Genomic DNA, 23,391 nt, shown 5'->3' with positions numbered 1-23,391 from the left:
CTTGGGGATATCCAGGGGTTTCCCTAAAAATCTGTGCTTGAATATTAAGTCACTGTACAGTAGCTACCTTGTGAAATTATTATGTTGAGTGTTGATTGATATTGTTTAGCTTATCTAAACCATATAGTATCATCATTGTCATCAAACATAATGGGTTAATACACAGCACACGGTGGAAAGAACATAAAGGGATACAATGAGGGAAAAAAACCTTCATACTGACAGGAGAACAGCTGTGAAACAGGAAATTGGGATATAATGTACAAAATGAAGACATCAAACTTAAAAAGAAAAACAGGAAGAGCTAATTGGATTGTTGGTATTGGCTTTGTAGATTCACACCACATTTTTAAATCTGTCGTAAAAAGCAACTTTAAAAAGGCAAATTTCAAATTATCAGTGACATTGCTTAACATTGGTTAAAACCTCCTTCGACATTTACATTTACCGAACAGGATCATTTTGAAGTATTGTTCATCAGTGGAGCATGCTGTACTGAGCGCCGCAATGTGTAGCTGTTCACTGCCTGTGGTGCTGAAACTGAGCACATTGCTAAGTGCAGTTCACCGTTTGTGCCAAACGAGGTCAGTAGATACGCACTCACCGAATGAAACCTGCCTGACCTGACAGGACAAGTGAATAAAACCCTTATTTAGCATGATTCACACATTCATTAGTGTGGCTACACAATCAAAATGATCATGTAAGAGTGAACCCTTTCTTGGCTAACCTTTACATTTGTTTTGTCTCAGATTGCATTAGGCTTAGCAGACTGACTGATTAACTGTGCAAAACTATAAAGATACTTGGTCTTCAAAGATTAGACTCATAATGTTTATGATGTCATTTTGTAATTATTTACCTCTTTGCTGTTGTATTTATTTGACTTTTTTACAGGTTTTTAGTAACAGGAAATCATAATCCACTTTATTCCACTCTACTGAATGAATGCATTGTGGTGACATTCATCGTTTAGCTTTTGAGGAAATGTGAACATTAGTGAGCGAGTCAAACTTTTCAGAAAGTTGCACTTTTTATTTCCACCAAATGTAAAGCATTACAATCTATTTGTTAGACAGTGATATTACCATTGCACAGAGTGGGATGTGAAATGAGTTACACTTTGCTCTTAAAGAGCTCTGATTTCTTTATGTTTCATTGTTATGCAGATATATTTTTCAATTCTGACTAGATGCAACAGAGCAAACAGGTTTTCACACATCTACCACTGAGAGGCAAGAACATGAGATACAGAGAGTTATGAACCAATGATAATTTTAATTTTGATGATCATTGCCTGAGCAGAAATGTCTGTTAAACCTTTGTCTCAGAGATCCTCCTCTCCCCGATGGGGATGGGGCCCAGAGTGACGTCACCTTCCCATTCGAAAACTGAGAAAGGAAGACAGAAGACATATATTACTCGCCCTTTTTGGGGTTGTCTAAAAACACAGGCCACCATTTATCCATCTAGGATTTCACATAATGTAAATTCTGACTAAATGCTATGATCTGTTGATTATGAAATATGAAAATGCTTTGGAAGATTATGCCATACCTTCGGCCTGGGACACATCACGATATTTCCTCTTTGCCAAAACATCCGCAAGGTTTGCTCCTCCAGAACTTCCAGAACCTCCAGAACTTGTTGTCCCTCCTCCCGTGCCAATAGAGGAAACACCAGGTGAAATCGCACTACTGGTGTATACATCAAATCCACCTGATTCACAGGAGCCACAAGCTCCGTCAACTCCACTGGCCTCCCTCCACCTTTTAAGGGATATTTTAGTGGTTAATACTACATCAGTGTCTCAATCATTCACATCAATGTACATAAACTCAAAAAGACTTACCCGTCAATGTAAGAACAAGCTCGATGCTCACTATCAATGGCATAGGAAATAGATGTTGCCTTCAAGTGGCAGGTAATATAGAGCTGTTTGAATAATAAGGGGTTTTGGAAATTATGGTGTGTCAGACATGATCGTTTGTAGTATTGAGCACATAATTAAGTTGATTATTGTCTTTCAGGATGCATACCATCCCACTGTCAGAACCCTGGAACCTGAAGGCCTCCAACTGGAACAGAAGCTTGTTCTCTTCAGAGCGAGGCATGAACTTAGAATCAGAGCCTGTGATTCTAGCATCCAGCAAGCACCTACCCAAAACAAAATAGATATTAGAGACTTATATAAATGTTTGTATTTTTTTGTTTTAATCTATTCCTAAAGTAAATAACAACACTGGATAACTTATAATGCTACTTTACCCATGATTTTCAATGAAGGCATATCGGGGCATTGAGTTTGAGTCAGGTGAAAGAGTAGCCACACATCTATCCACAAAAACACGGAGGGGTACGTGGAAATATTGCCTAACAGTAACCTCGATACGTATCAAGTCTCCAAGGAAATACTGGTAGCTTGGCCTCTCATACATCCAGTCATCTGTGTAATAAGAGGCAACATTTAATAATGTTAACAAATGTATAGTTGCATAAAAGTTTTATTCCTTCGATCATTCTTTTTAAACTCACCAGTCATGAGTTTCAGAGTGAAGTACAAGAACTCTTCTGCTATCTTAACTGCAGAGAATGGGACCCAGAGGGGATCCAGTGGAAGGCTGCTCACATTGTGCTTTCTAAGTAACAAGATGTGTTCCATTAGACTGCAGAAATCTACAATAATGAATAGAATAAAATGCACACATCCACTGGAAAATACAGATCAGAGTTTGTAATCTACAGGTTATGGATATGCTCATGTAAACTACATATTGAATAGCACTTTACAGCAATGGTGCCACTTAACAAACCTTGGGTAGTGACATTCCACAATGACAGCAACTTGGTTTGTCCTGATCACAGCAGAGCTGCCCAGAGGTTTAGGGTTATAGTTCAGAGTGAAGGAGTAGATAAGGGCATCATTTGACATCTCACAGAGACATGAAAACAAACAGAGTTATATGATAATATTTTTAAGATTGAATTGTAATTCATTTTTAAGTATAGTTAATTTTTCAATGACTGTTATCTTGCATTATTCTTACCATTAAGAAGCTCCCGCATTCATGCAGTGGAGATTGATAAATCAACACTTGAGCGGAGGGATCTTCTGCAACAGGAGCACAGGTTCCCAGGGTAAGGTCAGCTGGATCGATTAACTGGCCGGTCCCAAACATGTCCTTTTTGACTTCCACATGAGCTATATCCTCTCTGCACTCAACAGCAACAGTTGATGCAGCAATAGGAAACCTCAGTTCGAATGGCACATTGGGTTTGGGCTCAGGCTGCGGATCTTGAGGGTATGCCCAGGTGAGTTCTTTTTCAAATGTCTGCTTTTTCTGTTGGGGGTCTGAAGGCTTCTGTTTGTAGGGAGATTGGGGTTTTTGCTGAGCTGCACCGAAGCCGCCAAGCAAGGCCAGCGCCACAAGGCAAACAGCAGTCAGCTTCATCACCATGACTTCACAACCGCAAGTGATCAGATTAGTTCACTGCGTGCTGTAAGGAATGTGGAAATGTTCATCTGCTTTTATAATACAGTGAATCTGTTTACTCATCCTATAATCCCGCCTCCTCGGCTGGCCATTCCCCTTTATTGTGACCGGTATGATTACACCTCAGCCAACAAAAAGACTGCTGTTGCTGATCAAAAACTACAACAATTTTTAATTTAGATTCTTCAATTGTGTCAGTCTAAAATTATATATTTACTCCAAGCTTTTTCTTAAAATTGTTTTCTTAAGATATATAGTTGATAGTTGACAAAACAAAGGTCACAAAAAGTCATGTTGACCCAGGGTTAGGTTTACCTGCCCTAATCATGACAGTTTAAATTGTTTTGCCAAAGTAAATTATGTGAAGGTCTGTTGATCAATATGGTTCCAACTGCTACCAGGTTGGATTAACCAAGTTAGACTGATATGGAGCCATTCTACAGACTGACTCTGCAAGTGTCAGTCTCATCTGCAGTTAGCTCAGATTGCCATGAGTCTCTTGGAAGATCAGGTCAACTGACATGAGGAAGAAAAATGGTCCTGAGGATCAGCCTTGAAATGGCTTTATTTATATGTATTTTTTTTTACCATTTATTCAAGATTCTTGATTTGCAGTTTTAGGACACTAACCCAGTTTATTGTAATGATAAACCCTATGAAGAAATGTTATCTATATGGCACCTTTCATACTTTAAAAGTAACACAAAGTGCCTCACAGAGGCTAAAAACAACAATGATAGAACATACCAACCCACCCACCCCCATAAATACCCAGAGAGACACGGAGAAAAACACAAGCTCAGACCCACTGCATCCATCAGACAGAGACATGTCCGGGCACCCAGACCTAAGGCAAGGAAAAAGCCACCTTGGGGGGCCGATCACACTGAGAGACAGAGACACAGAGACAGAGACAGTCCCGACCCGGGCAGACAAGAGGCCCCACACCAAGGTGCAGAGTCCTCCAGCCACCCGGGCCAGAGCAGTCAACAGAATAGCACCCTCGTCAGTGGACCAAAAAGCAGCTCCCAGTGTGGTAGGCCCCCATGAGGAAACACTGGAGCTAAAAACTGAAAGACTAAAACAGTAAAATAAGATGAAGAGGTGTAAAATGAACAAAATAGATAAAAAGCTTTTCAGCTATATAGTTAAATTGTCTAACTACAAAATGAAGTTAAAATGTCTAACTAAAACATGGAGTTTAAAACATATAATTCAAATAATATTGAACAAAAATTAGATATGATAAAAGGTTTGATTAAAAGGAATAAAGAAAATCAATATATATATACTTTTAATTCTTCTACTTAGAAGTTCTTTAAGAGTATTTTTTTTGTTTGTGACATTTATTACCTGATTAAAACTTCTGGTAAGATTTTTTCAATATAGAGTATTTTACTCTGACACAAAACTTCGGAAGTGATTCAGGTTGATGCTTTGTTGTTTCCACATATACTTTCACTTCTTTTCACTTCTTTCCAAATCACACAGTTTTGTTTTGTTTTTGTGCCTAACAAACAAATTGTGTGACATGTCTCAAGAATAAAATAATATAAGCTGAGACATAGCTTTCAGTTATAAGATCATGTATATCTTGGATTTATTTTATTTAATTTTTCCTATGGCATTCTTCCCAATGCAGGGCAGATACAGGGGGTTTTGTCTTAGTTTGTCCTGTTTGTTAGCATTTCTCAAAAAGTTATGGATGGCTGGGTGTTTTGAAAGAAAGTCTTGTCAGGACCAATTTATAGATTAATTAGTTTTGGTGTTACTCCTGATCCAGGTCCTGTGGTGTGGCTGATCAATTATTTGAAATTAAATCTGATCTGCATGTATTCTAAAATTAGCTCTATTGTTTAAAAATATTAGAAAGATTTGAAATATTGATGTTTGCTAAAGTAATCTTAATTAGGTCTTGTTCTGTGATGTATTTCTGCAGTGATCTCAGTTTCTCCATTTTCATATCCAAAAGCTAGTGACGTATACATGGGTATAAAAAAATCCACTCTAATGTGTCACATTTAATAATGTGCAGCAGGTCTCTTTTTTCTTCTTTCTTTTTTTTAAAACATAACCTGTCTGTGTCTGCATCTCAAAAGCTAGAGTTAGTTGCTGTATTGTATGGGGTAGTCAGATCATTTCATTTCAATTTGAAGCAAGAGAGGATATGTTTTAACATGCAAATTCTACTCACCCATTTTGCTGACCAGGCCTTTAAAAAAAATCACCTTGGTACAAATCAAGCATGTACAGTACATCCTTCTGCTGACAGTACTGCTTCACTGCCCATAACTCTATTATCTTCAAATGATTTACCATCAAATACAAAAAAGAGGGCATATGTAAGTTTCCCCTGCAGGAACTCCTGATAAACTTGACACAATTTTAGAATTTAATGACTACTAAGATGTTAAAGATATTATCAGTTCTACATCGAGTAGGTTAATTACCCTAAATCCTAAATACCCTTTTCATATTTTTTTATTTCAGAGAGTTAAAAACACCTGTGGTGAAACAACATTTTTAAGATTGCATGAGTTAAACTTTAATATATAATTAGTAGATAGTATTAGTACAATATTAATTATCTATAATGTTTCAAATATATTTTCAAAACTTCTAAATATTGAAAATCCTTTAAAAGTATCCTACGGTAAAATGATTATGAGTCAGACGAACATTTATGTTTATGCATTTGGCAGACACTTTTATCCAAAGCAACTTACACTCATATCCCAGGTAGGCAGGTAGCGTAAGGGGGTCTTGCCTAAGGACCGCAACTGGAGGTAGTACCTTTCAGGGGTTGGGTTCAGAAAGTTTTCAGTCTTTCCAATACACTATCCAGTCGCTTAGGTAATATTTACTTAGAGTGAAATGCATGGTGTGATCATTTTGATTATTTTTAACTGTGTTAAACTTGTTCTAACTTCATCTGTAAAGATTGCGTTGATCGAGTGAAACAGCAAAAATACTCAAAGGTCATACAGCAGGTCGTCTGTGTGTCATATGTATACACAGATGACCTGCTTGTTCTAACCATGCACTTTTTCACAATGTCAAACTGAGAGATAAGATAAGGCACAACAGTACAGGTCGAGCAGACCCTGTGAAGGTTTGTGTTTTGAAATTATTCAGTGGAAATATTTTTTAAAAAGCTGGCTTACTCCATCAAACTTCTTGAAGTCAGCATTCAAAGTATAAACTGGTATATATTATGTTTACTATGATTTATTCTTACCATCTTCTGATACAATATTTGTGTGATATTAATGTCAATTGCCCTGAGTTTACTTTTTGGCATCACACCTTATCTTTTCAGGACATGAACCAATCAATAACTGTGGCATCTGATTGGTAGAAGAGGATAACAAATAGACTGTGAGATCGCAAGTCAGCGTGACCTATATCTTATAAAAGTCATCTTATTTGTGCCACAATTTCCACAGCATTCTGTGTCATTTGGGAATCCCTGTGCTGTGAGACCATGGCAATGAGACTGATTTGTTGTTGCCTTCTGGTAGTTGCTTTGCATGGTTATGTGGCTGAGGCACAAAAAAGTCCTCAGTATCCGTCCTGGACAACACCTCAGAAACCTCAGTATCCTTACATCCCCCCAGTGCCTCAGAAACCTCAGAATCCGTACGTCCCCCCAGTGCCTCAGAAACCTCAGAATCCGTACGTCCCCCCAGCGCCTCAGAAACCTCAGAATCCGTACGTCCCCCCAGTGCCTCAGAAACCTCAGAATCCGTACGTCCCCCCAGCGCCTCAGAAACCTCAGAATCCGTACGTCCCCCCAGCGCCTCAGAAACCTCAGAATCCGTACGTCCCCCCAGTGCCTCAGAAACCTCAGAAACCTCAGAATCCTTACGTACCCCCTCAGAAACCTCAGAATCCTTACGTCCCCCCTCAGAAACCTCAGCTGCCCTATCAGCCTGTGAAGACTAATCAAGGTCAGACAAATCAAGCCCACACAGAAGCATTTCACAGTTGTGAAGTGGCTCAGCACCACAAGATTCATTGTGGCGCCTCAACCATTTCTGTGTCAGAATGTGAGGCTATCAACTGCTGCTACGATGGACACATGTGCTATTATGGCAGATCTGGTAAGTGCTTTCGTTTTTCCTCAGAATTTTCCACAGAATCTTGAAGGTATGCTTTTTTGAGACTTAAAAGTCATTGTTTTATGTTTTTTATGCAATTTTCTCAGTGACTCTTCAGTGTACCAAGGATGGTCAGATCATCATTGTTGTTGCCAGAGATGCTACTTTACCCAACATTGACTTGGATTCAATTAGTTTCCTTGGAGATGGTCCAACATGCAAGCCTGTTGGTATCACCTCAGCTTTTGCCATCTACCAGTTTTATGTGACTTCATGTGGCACAGTCATGATGGTAAGGGCTGGATCTCTTCTAACTCTTAAACTTTATATTTACTATTTCTATATGGTAACAATGAAGATTTAAACACTACCAATGTACTGCAGGAAGAGCCTGGTATGATCATCTACGAGAACAGGATGTCCTCTTCATATGAAGTGGCTTTTGGACCTTTAGGAGCCATTACGAGGGACAGCCAATATGAGTATGTGTTATTGAATTCAAAATAACTGATAATCTCATAGATTAAAAGATTGCTATATGCTGGCTACAATGAAAGATTTAGCACTTGGCACTCACAAATAACAAAAAGATGTACAAAGTCTGAAATTAAGCCAAACCTCACTTAATGGATTTTCTGATAGACTTAGATAGCTTTTATTTCTTGTCCCAGGCTGTCTGTCCAGTGCAGATATGTTGGTGCTACAGTTGAGGCTTTGGTCATTGAGGTTGGTTTGGTTCCTCCACCACTGCCAGTTGCAGTTCCTGGACCCCTACGTGTGGAGCTCAGGCTGGGCAACGGACAATGTTCTAGCAAGGGTTGTGTCGAAGGTCAGCATGGAGCACAAGCTTTTTTTATATTAAGTATTTTTTTGGAAATGACCGCTCTTCTTTTGTTGCTGCAGAGGATGTGGCCTACACCTCCTTTTATACTGATGCTGACTACCCCGTCGTAAAGGTTCTCAGGGATCCTGTGTACGTTGAGGTCCGAATGCTGGAGAGGACTGATCCCAACCTTGTTCTGACTCTTGGAAAATGCTGGGCAACTCCTGGCCAGTACCCTCAAAGTATTCGCCATTGGGATTTGCTGATTGATGGGTAAGAGAAAGTGTTGGTTTGATTTGGAAGCATTCATGATACATTTTTAACACAACACTATATATCCTCTCCTCTCATCAAAGCTGTCCATACCAGGATGACCTTTACTTAACAACTGTTGTTCCTGTGGATGCCTCATCTGGACTGATGTACCCAAGCCATCACAGACGTTTCATTTTTAAGATGTTCACTTTTTTCGGGACTGATCATCCCACCAAAAAGGGGGAGGCTCCAGTATTTAGTCGTCTAAGAGAAAAGGTATAGAATCCAAATATCTAAGAAAAAATATGCTTTGTTATTAAAAAAATTTTTTAATCACCTTATTCATTTATGTACAACACTGCATTTTTTCCAGATTTTTATCCACTGTAATGTTGCTGTGTGCCAACCTTCTCTTTCAAACAACTGTGAACCAAGGTGCTTCAGGAAGAGTAAGTATTACAAAGTAATATTGGAGTAATCTTGGGTTTCACCAGTGTAGTGACTGTCTGACCTTTAATCACTTGTTTATGATTGAAAATAATACAGGAAACTTGTGTACTGTGGTATAGAACTAAGACTGAGAGTAATTGATATTTCCATATTTTCTGCACAAGACAAGAGAGAAGTTTCTGGTTCTACCAAGAAACTCTCTAGAGACGAGACCATCGTGGTTAGCAGCATGGAGGTGGTATTCACTGAAGCAAGTTCTCAGTAACAACATCCCTAATGGAGTTTTCTTGTCACCAAGTATAAATCCAGGAAACCTTGAATAAATAAATTAGCTTTAAATAAATCTTCTTTTGGCTGAATGTGTTGCCTAATCATTGTTTATGTTCCCTCACAAAACATAATTCAGATATAGAATATGATCTACTTATAATTGAATCACAGACAAAACCAATGTAACGGGTGTATTTAAGACCCAAAAGCAGAAAAGTTAGGACTTCAGCCAGCCCTAGTTTTGAATTGTGGTCATGGACACATGGTCGTCTTTTTTTTCTTTAATTAGTTTAAAGCTTTGTATTTTTTTAAAGTGAGTAATCACATTTATCTTGCAATGTTGAAGTAAATAAGACTGCAATCAGCCCTTACAAAAAAAGGATTCATATTGTTTTCTTTGAGATTCAAAGATCGACCCCACCGTCCGACCTGGATGTAAACACTTCACCTCCCAGAAACCCTCAACAAATGACACACGTTGACGTAGTATATAGCCCTAACCAATGAAATAGAAATACGAACTACGGCCTAAATTGTGATTGGACAGTGAATATACCACTTCAGATCGCCAGTGGTTGAGTGTGCCAGCACATTAGAGTCATTTGAATATTTTATAGTGTACGCTATGAGCCTCCTCCCATGTGGTTCAGACCCACCAACTATGTTTGGTTCTTCCGGGTAAGTAGCTTTACCGGCGATCTATGTGTGTCAGCGAGCTCGCGCTGTCGCCTCAGACCGACATTTTACTCCGGTGCTCCGCTACTCTTCTCCCGGAAGCTCACAATGCAGTCTCGTCGAAATGTGACCCATAGTAGCTGTCACGGCGAGGAGGGCTTGGACAAAGCAGACAAGTCTGGGCCGGGGTTGTGTGGGAGCAACGTAACCACTCACTTAACAGATGGCACCGGTCCTCCGGCGGAGAAGAAACGAGTGGGAGGCGCGCTACTCCTTAATGAGAGAAACTTGAGGACTCCGAGTCCTCTGTTTGGAGCCAATTATGATGACGACTCGGAGGCAGAGTCTTTTCGGGATGGGAGAAGCGAGGAGGTCGACCGAGACACAAGAAGTAGGGCCTTTGCTTGGTGCCGAGACTTTTTGTCCGGATCGTGGAAGACCATCCAGGAGAGAGACTTTCAAATCAGCATCGTCAGGTAATTAATTCCAGGCGCCGCTATACTGAGGATACAAAATATAGGACATGGGTATTTCCATGGGTATGGCATGTATTAACATGGGGGATTAAAAATTACAATAGCATTTTTCTTTCTTTCTTTCTTTCTTTTCATGTGCACCAATTTGCAGAGGTCTCTACAACTATGTGGACCACTGTCACCAAAGATTGTTGTAACGTTTTTGCTAACATTTCCAAAGTTAGTAATAAAATAACACAGGTCTTTCTTGGTGTTTCATTAGCTTTAGTTTGGTAATTGTGAGAATGCTATTCAATGTCACAATGCTGGAAATGCTATTTAAACTGCAACCCTTTCCTCATTCAAATGAATGGAAAGTGCGTTCAACTCTTAAAAAATTTCTTCCTCTTTCCAACTTAACTATTTCTGCAGAATTTCAGCTAGATACACCATTCAAACTTTAAACGGGTCACAGGACATTCAGCTATTACCAATTGGTGCAGCTTTGTCAAATATTAAGCCAATATTGAAATATAACGGTTTAAAAAACATGAAAAAACTTTTCTGGACTTCCACTAGGTTTAAATCATTCCACTATTATTATTTCAAATTCAAATTCCTTCAACCAAGACTTCGGCAACTGGATTTTCAGCAATTGAAAGATTTTCCACTTTTTTAGCATTGTCAGCTATCCCTATTCAACTTCATCAGCATTCTCACTGCTGTCTCACAGGAACAGCTTTTTCTAGTTCTTATGGTGTTTCTGCTGATTGATATAATTTTCTGTTAAACTTTATGTCATACTCCTTTGACTTTTTTTAAAATGTATATTATATATAAAAACGTTAAATGAGAAGGTGTGTCCAATCTTTTGACTGGTAGTGTATATCAGGGTTTAGAGTAATTTCAGTTAAGATGTTCCAGCTTACTGGCATTGCGATATTTTGAGAGATTATTTTGTGTTTTCTTTTCTTTATATACCAGTCAAAACCTGTTTTGAACTATTTTGAAGGGCTGACTTTGTGGATGTCATTGGGGTACACTTAAAGGAATTCCAAGCAATTTTTTTTCTGGTTCACTTTGACGAACCAGATCATGTGAACTACGTTGTCTTTGCTTTGCAGTGGTGGACTGAGTAATCTACTGTACCTGTGTAGTTTGCCGGACCATATACACTCAGTGGGAGAGGAGCCACACCAGGTGCTCCTCAGAATCTACGGTGCCATCTTGCAGGTTAGTCTGTGTTGTGTGTGTCACCCAGAAATTCCACTCGGCCGTGAGTGTTTGTGCCTGCAAGTATTTTGTTCTAACTGTTCCTTACATGCCTCTGCTGCTGTGTGTCTCTGTGACTCAGGGTGTGGATTCTCTCGTGCTGGAGAGTGTTATGTTTGCCATTCTGGCAGAGCGAACTTTGGGCCCCAAACTTTATGGCATCTTTCCTGAGGGACGCTTGGAACAATACCTGTCGGTATGACAACAGAGTCATGCTTAAGTGATTGTACACACATCTGTAGTTGATCTGCATTTGTGAGTTCTATTTGTGTATAAAAAACAAGTATTTTTATGTCTGACTTTCATCACACAAAATATGTTCCTGCTGGCATCGGCAGTCGAATCTTACAGCTGGCTGAACCAAAATCAACCATCATTATGGTGCTTTCCTGAGAACATAAGCTCCCTAGAGGTGCACATATACTACATTTCTAAGTTTAGTAGATGAGAAAGAGTTGATTTCTGTGGTTCTCTCTCTCTTTTTTTTTTTTTTTTCTTCTGCCCAGAATACTCGCATGCACACAGATCAGCTCTCAGATCCAGCCATCTCCGCTGAGATTGCCACCAAGCTGGCGCGCTTCCATGAAATGGTTATGCCCTTTAACAAAGAGCCTAAATGGCTGTTTGGAACCATTGATAGGTAAAAACTTCAACTGCATCACCTTACTAAAATGACTGTTTGTAATATACTTGCATTCAAATATACCAATCGTTATTTTTAGATACATGGATCAAGTGATGAAGATTAATTTTGTGCGTGAAGCACATGTGAAAAAGTACAAGAAGCTGATGAAGTTTAACCTGCCCGCCGAGCTGGAGAGTCTCCGGTGAGTTGGATCTACAAATACAATCTGTTTCGTAGTGTCTTTATGCATGTGGCGCACATGAAGCCTTGATAATGTGGTTGGAAAGGTTAGAGAAAATTGGTTTAATGAATCACCTCTGCCATCTATCACCATTATCAGTTGGAGATACAGAGCAAAGCAAAGTCCTCCTCCAAAGTGTACATCAGTTTCAAAATGCCTGTTTAAAGGGGACGGCAGCGTTCTTCGGAAGCTTTTTAGATAACTCACAATCCGCGTATATCCACATAACGGAGTGAACGGGGCTAAGACGATGCGGCCTCTAAATAAATAATTATCTGTCTTTATTTCACAAATACTTTAAGCTAAGCCCCATTAACTCTGTTATATGGATATATGCGCATCGTGAGTTATCTAAATATCTTCTGAAGGACGCCGACTTTCGCCGAACTGTTCTCGTGAGTAGATAAATGTATTTCATGCCAGAAATAAGGTCTAGGTTTAAAAATACCGGAGTTCCCCTTTAAGGTTGATGGTGAAACTGGACAAACCAAATGTGTTGCCTGAACGATCTCGCATTATCAAGGCTAATTTACACAAAGACAGTGACAGCTTATCTACTAAGATCCTCAAGTATAATTGACCGATGATAATGACTGCTCCATATGTGATGAGGAGCAGCAAAGGGCATTTTAACGATGGATGATGTGTGGGCTGATACTTTTTTTTTTTTTTTCTATTGGGGTTTGCAATTGTTTGCAAGATAACCTTGCCAAGATGTTGAGTCCAAAATCCAGTCCCAACGCATTTCAATACTTCTTGTGGTTGTAGTATGCACAATTCCTGAATTCAGAAGAAAATAGTTCAGTTACTGTATTAAACATAGCTACTAGGGCTTGAGCAATGTGATTAATTAATCACATTAATTCATTGTCACAAGGCAAAACTGTCAAACAGTTTTAATTAATGTGCCAGCAGTAGTGTAGAGACATCACTTATACTCAAATAAACCTGTGACAGTCACAACGAGAGGATTTATTCATAGAGATAGGACCAGTTGTTTTGTTATATTTTCCCCTCACCAGACTAGTGGTTGACCTTTGTCCCAGTGCCTCCACGACTCCACTGCTGAGTCCTTCTGATAGTTCGACCTTGCAAATACTGCAGAATCATTGATCAGAATCAGTATCTGTCTGTGTTTATCTAAACGTTATCTTGCAGTTATGTATCGATCTCACTCTGAGGCAAGAAAAAAAATGAAATTGTCAATGCTTTGGAATCCTGTCCTTAAATTTGAGTTGGAAGGGTACTTTTCACATTAAGGCACTCTTTTTTTCACCGCTTTCTTTTCCTTACGAAGCAATGCAAGGTGATCAAGAAAATATCCCAGAGATTTAAATACTGCTCATACCACTCGATAAATAAGATATTCTGGAGCTTCTTCATTTAGTGAAAGAGTTGCCTTTGTCTTATATAATGCCGCGTGGTTGTTCTCATGCATTCATGCTGCCTGTCTGTTACAGCTCAACTTAACTGGATATCGTATCAGTGCAGCCTGTTCAACTTACAACACAGACAGATTCAGATCAAATATTTGTTGCATCGTTGCGTCAGTGTACTTTGGACAGATATTGAGAAATGTGTGGTTAAATCAATATTTACGTGAATGGCTTTATTCATTTATCTTTTTTTTTTTTTAGTTCTAAATGTTAGTCTTAGAATGCACAAGTTGCTCTACCTGCATACACAACACTCACAAACTCTCCCTTGTTTTTGTTTTTTTCTTTTATGTCATCCACTACATTCATCATGCTGCTTCCACAACAGTGCGTTGCTGGCAGCAACTCCATCACCAGTAGTGTTTTGCCACAATGATGTCCAAGAAGGTAAAAAGCCGATCTTGCCTCCGTCATAGCTCCATGATCCTCACACCACAGGTTTGATCTGATTGATCTACACTCCGGCTCCGTTCTCACATTTCTTAGGGTGCCTTTGCTATTATAGAAGTCAAAGTCAGGCTGGTGTGTACTTATTTATAGATGCAGCTCGTATTTGTTCGCATCGTCCTTTAACCCATTTAGACCTGAGATATCTGTAACACATGCCTATAACCATAACCATGTTCAGAGGGCACCACAGCACTTATTGTGAAAACTTATAAGTGAAAACGAGTCTCTTAAGTGGATGAGGTGATAAGTCAAAGTTTTTTTTGTTTTGTTTTTTTTAAATGATGGGAAAGCTTAACAAAAAAGGCAGCTACTTAAGCTGCTCTTGCACTAGTGGTTCAGAAGTATGTGGACATCTAAACTTTTTATTATGTTGTAAGCTGATCACAGATTGTCCTCACCAACACAGGTTTTTCAAAGCTTGATCGTGATATTGGGCATTCAGGTTTTGGTTTGCCACGAAACTAGAATTTCAAACTCAGTACCATGGAAATTACTCTATACTCACCTGTTTGCCTGTTAAATGCATTTTTAATATATACGCTTCATCTGCATTAAATGTATTTTAGTTTGGTCACCAAATTTATGTTATTTTTGCTCATGTATATTCAGACGCTGTTGACCCGTCTCATCGGTTCAAGTTACTTCTATACAACATAAATTGAATTCCTTTATTTTGTTCTTATAAATCGTCCTCTGGTGTAAACTGTCATCTGCTAGAGCCATCGAAGAGTGTGATTCCTCAGTGATTTTGGTTTTATTGCTGCAGGAAACATTCTAATGCTGGAAAACAGGGACCACTCCTCGAATGAAAACCTCATGCTGATAGACTTTGAATACAGCAGTTACAACTACAGGTAATAACTGCACTTTGTGTCATAGATTCAATGTGAAGTGCTACTGTTTCGATTTGGCAGATCATCTCTTTAACATCCATGCCTTTTTGTTTTGAAATCAGTTGTCTGTACATGCCCTTGTTTATTAATGTTGAAATATTTTTTCTTTGTGTAGAGGATTTGACTTCGGGAACCATTTCTGTGAGTGGATGTATGATTACACATACAAAGAGTGGCCCTTTTATAAAGCCACACCGGAGAACTATCCAACCAGAGAGCAGCAGGTCAGTCAAAACACGTTGCATTAAAGTGAAGCTGATCTGTTGCTGCATTTTAGCACATCGCTTATTCGGAACGGAAGCCTCAAATTGGATTTCATAGATGACTAACTTAGAATTTAGATTTACATAATGTTGTAAAGGCAGACAAATCAAATTCTTTAGTTACCGTCTGATGCAAACTTGGACCCTCCTCCCCTGTGCCACATGCAAGGGGGCTACCAACCAAAAATAGAATATTATTTGGAGATTTTCTGCAGGTAAATCCACCAAAATACTTCTAGTGGTTCAGAAGACATGGCTGTTTGGATATATTTCTCTGCCCTGAAGGTTTATGCACGTTTGCTGAAAAGGTCCAATAGTTATTTGTCAGTGGTTGAGTTAGAGAATGCAATGACTGCAAGTATTGTACTCAGTATTATAATGCAGCATCAGTGATTTCAAATTCAGCTTTGGCTGCTGCTACTCACTTATGCCTGTAATAATCAAACAGGTGCATGCTACAGTGTTGCTGTTTAAATCCAAGTTACCTGATAATCCTGTAGACAGAATGGAAGGTGTGAAGTGTTCTGGTCACGCAGTGCCATCCAGTGGTGAAAAGGGTCAATTGAGGTTTTAGAAGCATTTCTGCTGCACAGGCAGTTAAATGCAAAGTCACTTGTATCATTAGTAACCGATGCTTGTTCTAGATTTGTTAACATGTCGTGCGTTATTTTCATACTTGTTTCAGCTTCTTTTCATAAGGAGTTATTTGGCAGAACAGCAAAGAAACTCTGACAGCGCTGTGGACCAGATGAAAATTGAAGAGGACATGATAATTGAAGCAAACAGGTGAACACGTTGGAATAACTTACAGCAGTGGTTAATTTTTGTTGTTGCACAATGAATCAGAACCTTGAACTTCTGTCATTTTTCCCCAGATATGCACTAGCGTCACACTTCCTCTGGGGTTTATGGTCCATCATTCAAGCTAAGCTATCCCGGATTGAGTTTGGATACATGGTAAGGTTTTTGTTGCTTTTACAGCATCAGTGCTACATGAATAATAGTTGTGTTGAAAAGAGGGCTTTGTGTGGAATTTTTTCAATAGATAAGGACAAACAAGAATTTGTCTCTCTTTAAATCGGTGCCCAAAAGCCATTATTACCTGAAGCTATCGTGCGTAATCCTCCACCAATCTCAGATATTTTGTGCTGAATTTAACGTCATCGTTCAATGCACAGTGCATTTACTTTGTTTGGTTCAGTGGTATTAAAATCTTGGCTAGAATTGTCCTTTCCATACTATCCATTTTTTTTCCCCAAGACAAGATGTCTCTCCCATCCACTCCAGCTTTAATGAGTGAAAAGGTCCTCTGTTGCTAAGAGACCTCGCGTGATGCATTCATGTCATTACTGCATTGTTGTTGTTTTTTTCTTTACAACTTTCAAATATTTTTGTAACTGTTAAAGATCTTCTTAACTGCTGGGATCTTTTAAGTCATTCTTGATCAATTTTTTTTCCCTCCATGCGGGTCTAATTTGCACACTAATCTCTTGCTGATTGTGAACATTACACTTTGACTCTTTCAAACATCTTTTTGCATCAAAACATCCTCCCTTGAGCTGAATGTGCTCTCGAAGTCTGTTCTGGATGAGCTGATTTAAATCTGTTGGATGGATTATTCTACAGTGGAAGGATTAGTCCCTTGGAGATCTTTTCAAATGCCGTATCAGATTCTTGGGCGTCGAGTCTTTTTTTCTGAAGGCCTCAAAGAGCTCTGTAGGTCTTGGCGGACCGAGGAAGCTTTTGAATAAGACAGACGTCACCTGTAACTCCGAACGCTGGCTTTGATCACTGGCGCCTCATCTGGAATTTCTCTTCCCAGTTTGATGCAACTGGAGGGGTGATAAATATAGGGGTACTCTTTCCTTGCTACAGTGTTTTTTTAAATTTATATTTAAATTATTGATAAGCACGCTTTCATATAGAAACAAATCTTTTCTCGTCTATATCAAGAAGGCCAACATTTTGCATGAGGTGGCCTTACATTTTCATGATGTATACAAGTCACAAATTCATTTTCTTTCCAGTATTTCCAGCTCTTTTTCACCTCCTAATCCACATTATTATTTTGCAGGATTATGCCCAGTGTCGTTTTGATGCTTACTTCAAGCAAAAAAACCTGTTCTCCTGAATTCCATCAGAACGAACCATCCGATGTCTTTTTTCCTCCTTCAAGCTCATCCTATATTTGTGTGAAGATTTTATTACTTGAATAACATCGATAGTAAGCAGGTAGGTCAGCGATTAAGAATGTTTTGTGAAAGGTAAAAGCTGAACATTGCAAAACGTCGATGTTATGTCAACCTTTTTTTTTTTTATGCATTTCTTTGGACCACCTTGTGACATTGGCATGTGTAATTCTTTTGCCGTGTCCTCTGTGCATGTCAGATGTCAGTAATGGCGGTGCTGGTTGCTTTGCCAGATAATTGACGTCTTTTCATCTTGGACTGTAAAACTTAGTGTCATGGTCATTTTGCAGTACTAAGCCACGACTGTTGGGTTCAGCATGGGAGGCTTTTGTAGAACCCATTGCTTTAGTCTTTTTACTGTAGTCATTCTACCTCACTTCTCTCTTTTCCTGCTTTCTCTGCGTGAGGGTCCATACATTTGATAGGGACAGATTCCAACTGTATCCTGTGAGACAACGACTGATATTATGACATAATCACTCCGTATGTTCACCCTGTCTCTTCTGTCACAAGTAGTTTTACTTTAGACCATACTATTCCTATTCCTCCAGTTATTGTTTGAAACTCCATTCATTGATAAGCTTCCTCAGATTCAGCCAAATAATAATGTGAGGGCTATTTGATACAGTATCACTGTAGTCGACAATACTGTTATTTTAACCATGAGAACGGTTAAGTGTAATATCTTTAAGCAGATAATATTTGATCTTTGCTCCACTCCATATCTGTTATTGAGCATTAATTTTTATGCTCTGCCTGTTTGCCGTCATTTACTTCACAACGCATTACATCTTGTCGTGTATTTTTTCTTCTTTTTTTTTTTTTGATTTCGTTCTCATTTCCTACTAAAAGCTTTTTTTTTTGTTTGTTTTTTTGTGGTAGTATTTTTGTTCATTTTCGTTGCGAAAATCATAGCACAAAATATCAGGACATGGGTTAATTAGAATGTCCGTCTGCCACACACGACTTTTGCTGTTCATTTCACAGTGCGTGGGGTTCAATACATTTCCCAAAGGCTTTGTTTAAATCGCTTGTAAAAAAACTCTATTTATTTAGATTGTCTATTTGATTGCAAAACTTATTAGGGCAGATCTCAAAGTCCCTGAATGTTATGTTTATCAGTTTACTCATAAACCTATTAAGCTGCTCTGGCAGCGTTTTCTTTGTTTCTGGCAGCAGTATTTCTTGGTTGATGCTTGTCTGTGTTCTATTGGCTCTGTTTTGCACTACTAAAAATGTTCTTAAAGTATTAAAGAGCTTATTTGCTTTGAATCTGTGTCATACCCTGATTTTGTCCTCATTCATTTGTAAAACATGCATTACGTGTATTTGCTGTATGTGATGTTACTCTTACGTAACAGGCATCTAATTGCAAAGTAATTTGAGTGCCCCATGATGACGAATGAGCACCATGTTTGATCCCTGAGGGCTGACAGTTGTCCCACCCCCGAGAGCCAAGAATAGAACGGCCGAAGAAGTGCACTGCTCAGAGATCGAGGGTATCGACTGGATCTGAAAAAGAATTCAAAGGAGTTCTGTTGAAGATTTTACATTTCCAGCCTTGCCTTGGTGTTTGTTCTGTTAAAGCGCACGTGACTGAGAGCTGAGGCACAGAGACGGATATGAGCTGGTAGTGCACGGACTAAACTGACCATCCCGCCCAGTGGAACTATTTTCTATATTGTGCTGTGGCTGTTGGAATCCTTGAGACTTTTCTTCCCTGATATAGTGAACTTATACTGCCATTGTGAGTGTTTTATTTGGCCTGTGTGGGGGTGCACCGTAAGACCTTTTGCACTGCTGTTACTCAGGCTAAATGAAGTCAAATTCATAAGTAAATCAAAGTTAAATAGATTCAAAATCAGGCAACGGTGGGATGAAAGCTCTCTGGCAATATTTTATGAACCTCATCGAGTGGATAGCTTTGTGGTTCCAATACAGTCTTAGAAGACTTTTGGGTGCTTTTCCAATAGTCAACAATTGGGTAGCATCACCAGATATCATAGATATAGGATTGTGTCAACCAGACTCAGAAGAATGGAAAACCAATGTGCCGCTCCGTACATATCACCATGGAGATGGAAATGAAACCATGGTTACAGTCCAAACCAGCACACATGCTTTTCATGTAAGTAAAAAAAATGCAAGTCTCCTAACCTTAAAAGTTAATTACAATCCAGCCAAAGGCAAAAAAGTGTGGTTTAATCATTTATTTAAAAGGTGGATCTCCAAAGACTTTCGGAGTGCAGCGAGTATTTCCGGGCCTTGTCCCAGTCAAGAATGAGAGAGACCTCAGAGAGCCTCATTCATCTGGACCACATTCCTTCCTCTATTTTCCACAATCTCCTTGAGTTTTCCTTTAATTGTAATTTTAAAGTTCCTCGAGAAGAGCTGGGAAAACATATCCAGGTATAAGGATAAATATTAAATCTTCTGTGTAATAATCAGGATTTCTATAGGGCATGTCATACTTTAATTTTTAAATGCACAAATGTTACGACCTACATCCAGTTTTCTTCCTCTTGCATCTTTTTACTTCTCATTCCTGAGGTAAGCAGCTATCTCTTAGCTGAGGCCTTCCTCTCGAAGTGCCTGTCAGTCCTGGCAGATGAACTCAGTCCATCCAACTGTTTGTCATACCTGAGTCTTGCTCAGGAGATCTTCTGTGCAGAGCTGAAGATGACTGTACTCACTTATCTGAGCAGAAACCTTCTGGAGCTGCCACACATCATCAGGTATGTACTGTTTTTTTAATAGCTTGATTTCCTAAAGGATTTTAATGTGTTTCTTGTCACTGAAACTGATTCATACCTCAGATGTGTGAATGATGAGGAGAAGGAGGAAGTAGTGGATTTGAGGACACGAGGAGAGCGACATCTGTGCAGCCTCCGGAAGGAGAACCTGACTTCATGGAATGACCCAGAAACAGAACAAGCCCGTCACATTTTCATCCTGAAAGGGCCAGAGGACGGTGGAGATTGGCACCCAGTTACAGAGCTTCCTTTTAGGGCTGATAAGTGGTGTTTTACTACAGTGGTGCTTTATAACTATCTGTATGTCATAGGAGGCTACAGGCAGCGTAAAAAGAGAGGCTGGGAGTTCAGTATGGCTTCCTTTAGGTATAATCCCTTTACTCATGCGTGGGTCGCCACATCACCTCTAATAAAGGTACAGCAGTGCTCTTATTAATAACCAGCCTGGCTTTCCTACCCAGAATGAAAAGTGTTGACTTTCTCTGTTCCTCCATTTATGTAATACTAAATAAAACTGTCACCATCTACTGCTCTACAGCACAGAAGGCACTTCAGTGCAGTGGCCTGTGAAGGCTGCATTTACGCTGTGGGAGGCTGGTACTTAGACTCCCTGGTAACTCCAGACTCCAGCACAGCACTTTACACAGCTGTAGAGTGCTATGATCCATGGGAGGACACTTGGAGGTTTGTGTCCTTGTAGTTGTTTTAAAATAAACTGCAGGGTGGTGCAATACTTGATATATTTGATCTAATTGTTATGTATACCCTGTAGAAAAGCATCCTTCAGTTCTGTGTATGATTTATGCCACAGGTTTGTGTCCTCATTGCCCCTCACTGACTTCCAGTTCACCTTGTCAATGTCCCATGATGCCCCCCTTGCAACCGGCCTTGGACACTGCATCTATGTGCTGGGTAGCGTCCAGAGGACTGGAGAGAAATTACTGTTGCAGTACAACACAAATCAAGGTGCAGAAAATCAGAACAGGACGCACGTGCACATCAAGCTTTTATTTCCAACTCATCAAATGCCCAGACTTGTGTGTAAATTGCCCTTTCTTTTGGTTCTGTTCACGCACATAAAATTATTTTATAAAAGAAAAATAAAGGTAGTCAGTGTCTAACTTGCAGTGGACAGCATTCAGAGCATTGTCAGTTTGGATAATCGGGGAAGAATTCTGACAGGGGAACTAAGATAGCATCTACTCTGAACAGGGGCCTAAAGGGACACATAATTGCCATCTAAAACAACTAAAAAAATCTAAAACAATGTTGTTGCAGTTGGAGTAAACACTATATTGTTGATTTTCACACCGCACCACTCATGCATCAGACAGTTTATTATTTTTCTGTCTTTGCATAATTGGATACACAATGTAAAAACCCTGTCCTGCAGTAAGCTTTGTGCCAAGTCTGACACAACACACTTTTGGACAATGAAGTTGTTTTAGATACAGAAAATGTTCTGCTGTGGTCCCTGTAGCTCTCAGTTTTGATCCCCAGACAGTTGAGCCCCTCTCTCATTCTCCAAGCAAAGAGCGCTCTGACGGGTGGCTACTGCAAGTGAGACAAGAATTACTCAGAATTACTTAACACAACTCTTGTAAAACTGAAGAAATACCACTTAAAAAGATACAGTTGACACATTGTTCTAATGGTTCATCTGAAAGGAAAAAAAAGAACTTCTCTCCGTCTGTTAGACTTGTGGTCTGAAATACTCCCCACCCTCACCAGAGCAGACGTAGACCTCCCTACTCTTTATTTCCTGGGTGCTACTGACCAGCTGCTTGTTATTGGTGGGAACAACTCAGAGAATGTGGTGACATCATTCTGTGTGCAGTCAAAGAAGTGGGGACAGGTAACCAGATAACAACAAACTTAATTTCTATTCATATTAGGAGAGCATGGAGCACAACTATATCTTTGATGCTCTTACTTATTCTGATCTAACTGATCCTCTTTTTCTACAGGTGCACAGGGCAGATAAAGTGGCCTTTGCCGGGCAGGGGACAGTTGTACTGGACGAGCTCCTGATGCCCAGTATACAGCACAACACTGTCATGAAGATGGATCTCCAAACCCTCTCTCTTAGAGCTCTTCCACGTCTGCCTATCCCCACTCGCTATGAGGCTACCTTTCATCTTTTCTTCTAAAGCTAGATTTATCATCTTTAAAGAGAGTGACCAGGAATAGAGCCTCTGTAAGGACTGTGACAGTCAACAGCTAGTTTTAATGACACATTTTTAAAGCTATTAACTGTTGTTCGATTTGTTCTGTTTCCTTTGCTTTCACTTTGAATAAACCATAACTTGGTATCTGAAATTCAAAATCTCAAGGATCCTTCTTGGTTAGTGAGGGCTTTCTATGAGAACAGGTTTCCTGACATACCAGTCTTGGCTAGTTCGATGCTAGTTTACCTTTTTTTTAAAAAATAGATTTAAATCTTATGAATTCATCAGGAACTTTATGTAAAGTAATAAAGTTATACATGATTAAAGTGTCCAGAGACTGATTATGGTGAGTGAATGAACTCAGGTATTATTGTGTCTGATTGATGAAGGCACAGATCTTGACATTGCCCACTTGGGCCCGAGTTTAAGGGAACTCTATTTACATCCTGGATTGGCTGGATAGCATCTCTAACAGGGTCTTGCTTTTGTCCAATGATTTTTCTGCTCATTCCAACATTTTTTTCAAATGTTCCAGGTGAATGTGACTCAGAGAACCAATCCAGACACTATGTTGTCGGT

The 23,391-nt window shown here is 39.4% G+C and overlaps 4 protein-coding genes across 6 annotated transcripts in view; 3 read left to right on the top strand and 1 right to left on the bottom strand.

The window, feature by feature from the left end:
• The window catches only part of LOC140306992 (zona pellucida sperm-binding protein 4-like), a 29,788-nt gene extending 20,307 nt beyond the window's left edge, over window positions 1-9,481 (top strand). The window contains exons 1-9 of one of the 2 annotated variants that reach the window (XM_072385668.1): window positions 6,925-7,339; window positions 7,409-7,597; window positions 7,702-7,886; window positions 7,979-8,076; window positions 8,266-8,423; window positions 8,498-8,690; window positions 8,774-8,948; window positions 9,046-9,121; window positions 9,287-9,481. In XM_072385668.1, coding sequence (XP_072241769.1) covers window positions 6,979-7,339; window positions 7,409-7,597; window positions 7,702-7,886; window positions 7,979-8,076; window positions 8,266-8,423; window positions 8,498-8,690; window positions 8,774-8,948; window positions 9,046-9,121; window positions 9,287-9,387 — 1,536 coding nt within the window. In that variant the 5' untranslated portion in view covers window positions 6,925-6,978 and the 3' untranslated portion in view covers window positions 9,388-9,481. Of the gene's footprint in view, window positions 1-6,924; window positions 7,340-7,408; window positions 7,598-7,701; window positions 7,887-7,978; window positions 8,077-8,265; window positions 8,424-8,497; window positions 8,691-8,773; window positions 8,949-9,045; window positions 9,122-9,286 lie in introns of those variants that run through there. The other variant, XM_072385669.1, reaches the window with a different exon arrangement.
• On the bottom strand, window positions 1,015-3,516 carry LOC140306996 (zona pellucida sperm-binding protein 3-like). The gene is made up of 8 exons (XM_072385673.1): window positions 3,048-3,516; window positions 2,814-2,932; window positions 2,536-2,639; window positions 2,269-2,446; window positions 2,040-2,157; window positions 1,853-1,935; window positions 1,558-1,769; window positions 1,015-1,391 (listed from the first exon to the last, which is right to left on the bottom strand). Exons 1-8 carry the CDS (start codon window positions 3,456-3,458, stop codon window positions 1,315-1,317), a joined length of 1,302 nt encoding a protein of 433 aa, XP_072241774.1. The 5' UTR covers window positions 3,459-3,516; the 3' UTR covers window positions 1,015-1,314.
• Window positions 9,482-9,956: 475 nt separating the features above from the next.
• Window positions 9,957-18,564, top strand: chkb (choline kinase beta). Of its 2 annotated transcripts, none has more exons than XM_072385671.1 (11): window positions 9,957-10,543; window positions 11,647-11,755; window positions 11,877-11,990; window positions 12,301-12,434; window positions 12,517-12,621; window positions 14,425-14,483; window positions 15,313-15,400; window positions 15,555-15,663; window positions 16,388-16,488; window positions 16,578-16,659; window positions 17,777-18,564. In XM_072385671.1, exons 1-11 carry the CDS (start codon window positions 10,032-10,034, stop codon window positions 17,831-17,833), a joined length of 1,470 nt encoding a protein of 489 aa, XP_072241772.1. In that variant the 5' UTR covers window positions 9,957-10,031; the 3' UTR covers window positions 17,834-18,564. The 2 variants fall into 2 exon arrangements, with proteins under 2 accessions (XP_072241772.1, XP_072241773.1); XM_072385672.1 differs by having other exon boundaries at window positions 9,958-10,543; window positions 11,680-11,755.
• Window positions 18,565-19,247: 683 nt separating this feature from the next.
• Window positions 19,248-23,068, top strand: LOC140306997 (kelch repeat and BTB domain-containing protein 13). Its single transcript, XM_072385674.1, has 8 exons — window positions 19,248-20,019; window positions 20,112-20,300; window positions 20,442-20,626; window positions 20,708-21,059; window positions 21,183-21,328; window positions 21,456-21,610; window positions 22,342-22,499; window positions 22,612-23,068. Exons 1-8 carry the CDS (start codon window positions 19,768-19,770, stop codon window positions 22,792-22,794), a joined length of 1,620 nt encoding a protein of 539 aa, XP_072241775.1. The 5' UTR covers window positions 19,248-19,767; the 3' UTR covers window positions 22,795-23,068.
• The last annotated feature ends 323 nt before the right edge of the window (window positions 23,069-23,391 follow it).

The sequence above is a fragment of the Leuresthes tenuis genome, unplaced genomic scaffold, assembly GCF_036924035.1.
Source record: "Leuresthes tenuis unplaced genomic scaffold, fLeuTen1.0.hap1 SCAF_5, whole genome shotgun sequence".
Taxonomy (NCBI): Eukaryota; Metazoa; Chordata; class Actinopteri; order Atheriniformes; family Atherinopsidae; genus Leuresthes; species Leuresthes tenuis.
The sequence above is the reverse complement of the archived record's forward strand: the minus strand, read 5'-3'. Positions and strand labels throughout refer to the sequence as shown.

Excerpts from the sequence above, each read along its gene's own strand:
- chkb (XM_072385671.1), top strand. The coding sequence starts at position 10,032 with ATGTGGTTCAGACCCACCAACTATGTTTGGTTCTTCCGGGTAAGTAGC. Across the intron at positions 14,484-15,312 it reads CCACAATGATGTCCAAGAAG|GAAACATTCTAATGCTGGAA; the intron begins GTAAAAAGCCGA and ends TTATTGCTGCAG. Across the intron at positions 16,489-16,577 it reads ATGATAATTGAAGCAAACAG|ATATGCACTAGCGTCACACT; the intron begins GTGAACACGTTG and ends ATTTTTCCCCAG.
- LOC140306996 (XM_072385673.1), bottom strand. The coding sequence starts at position 3,458 with ATGGTGATGAAGCTGACTGCTGTTTGCCTTGTGGCGCTGGCCTTGCTT. Across the intron at positions 2,447-2,535 it reads CACTCTGAAACTCATGACTG|ATGACTGGATGTATGAGAGG; the intron begins GTGAGTTTAAAA and ends CTTATTACACAG. Across the intron at positions 2,158-2,268 it reads GCCTTCATTGAAAATCATGG|GTGCTTGCTGGATGCTAGAA; the intron begins GTAAAGTAGCAT and ends TGTTTTGGGTAG.
- LOC140306997 (XM_072385674.1), top strand. The coding sequence starts at position 19,768 with ATGAAAGCTCTCTGGCAATATTTTATGAACCTCATCGAGTGGATAGCT. Across the intron at positions 20,627-20,707 it reads GAGCTGCCACACATCATCAG|ATGTGTGAATGATGAGGAGA; the intron begins GTATGTACTGTT and ends TTCATACCTCAG. Across the intron at positions 21,060-21,182 it reads CCACATCACCTCTAATAAAG|CACAGAAGGCACTTCAGTGC; the intron begins GTACAGCAGTGC and ends ACTGCTCTACAG.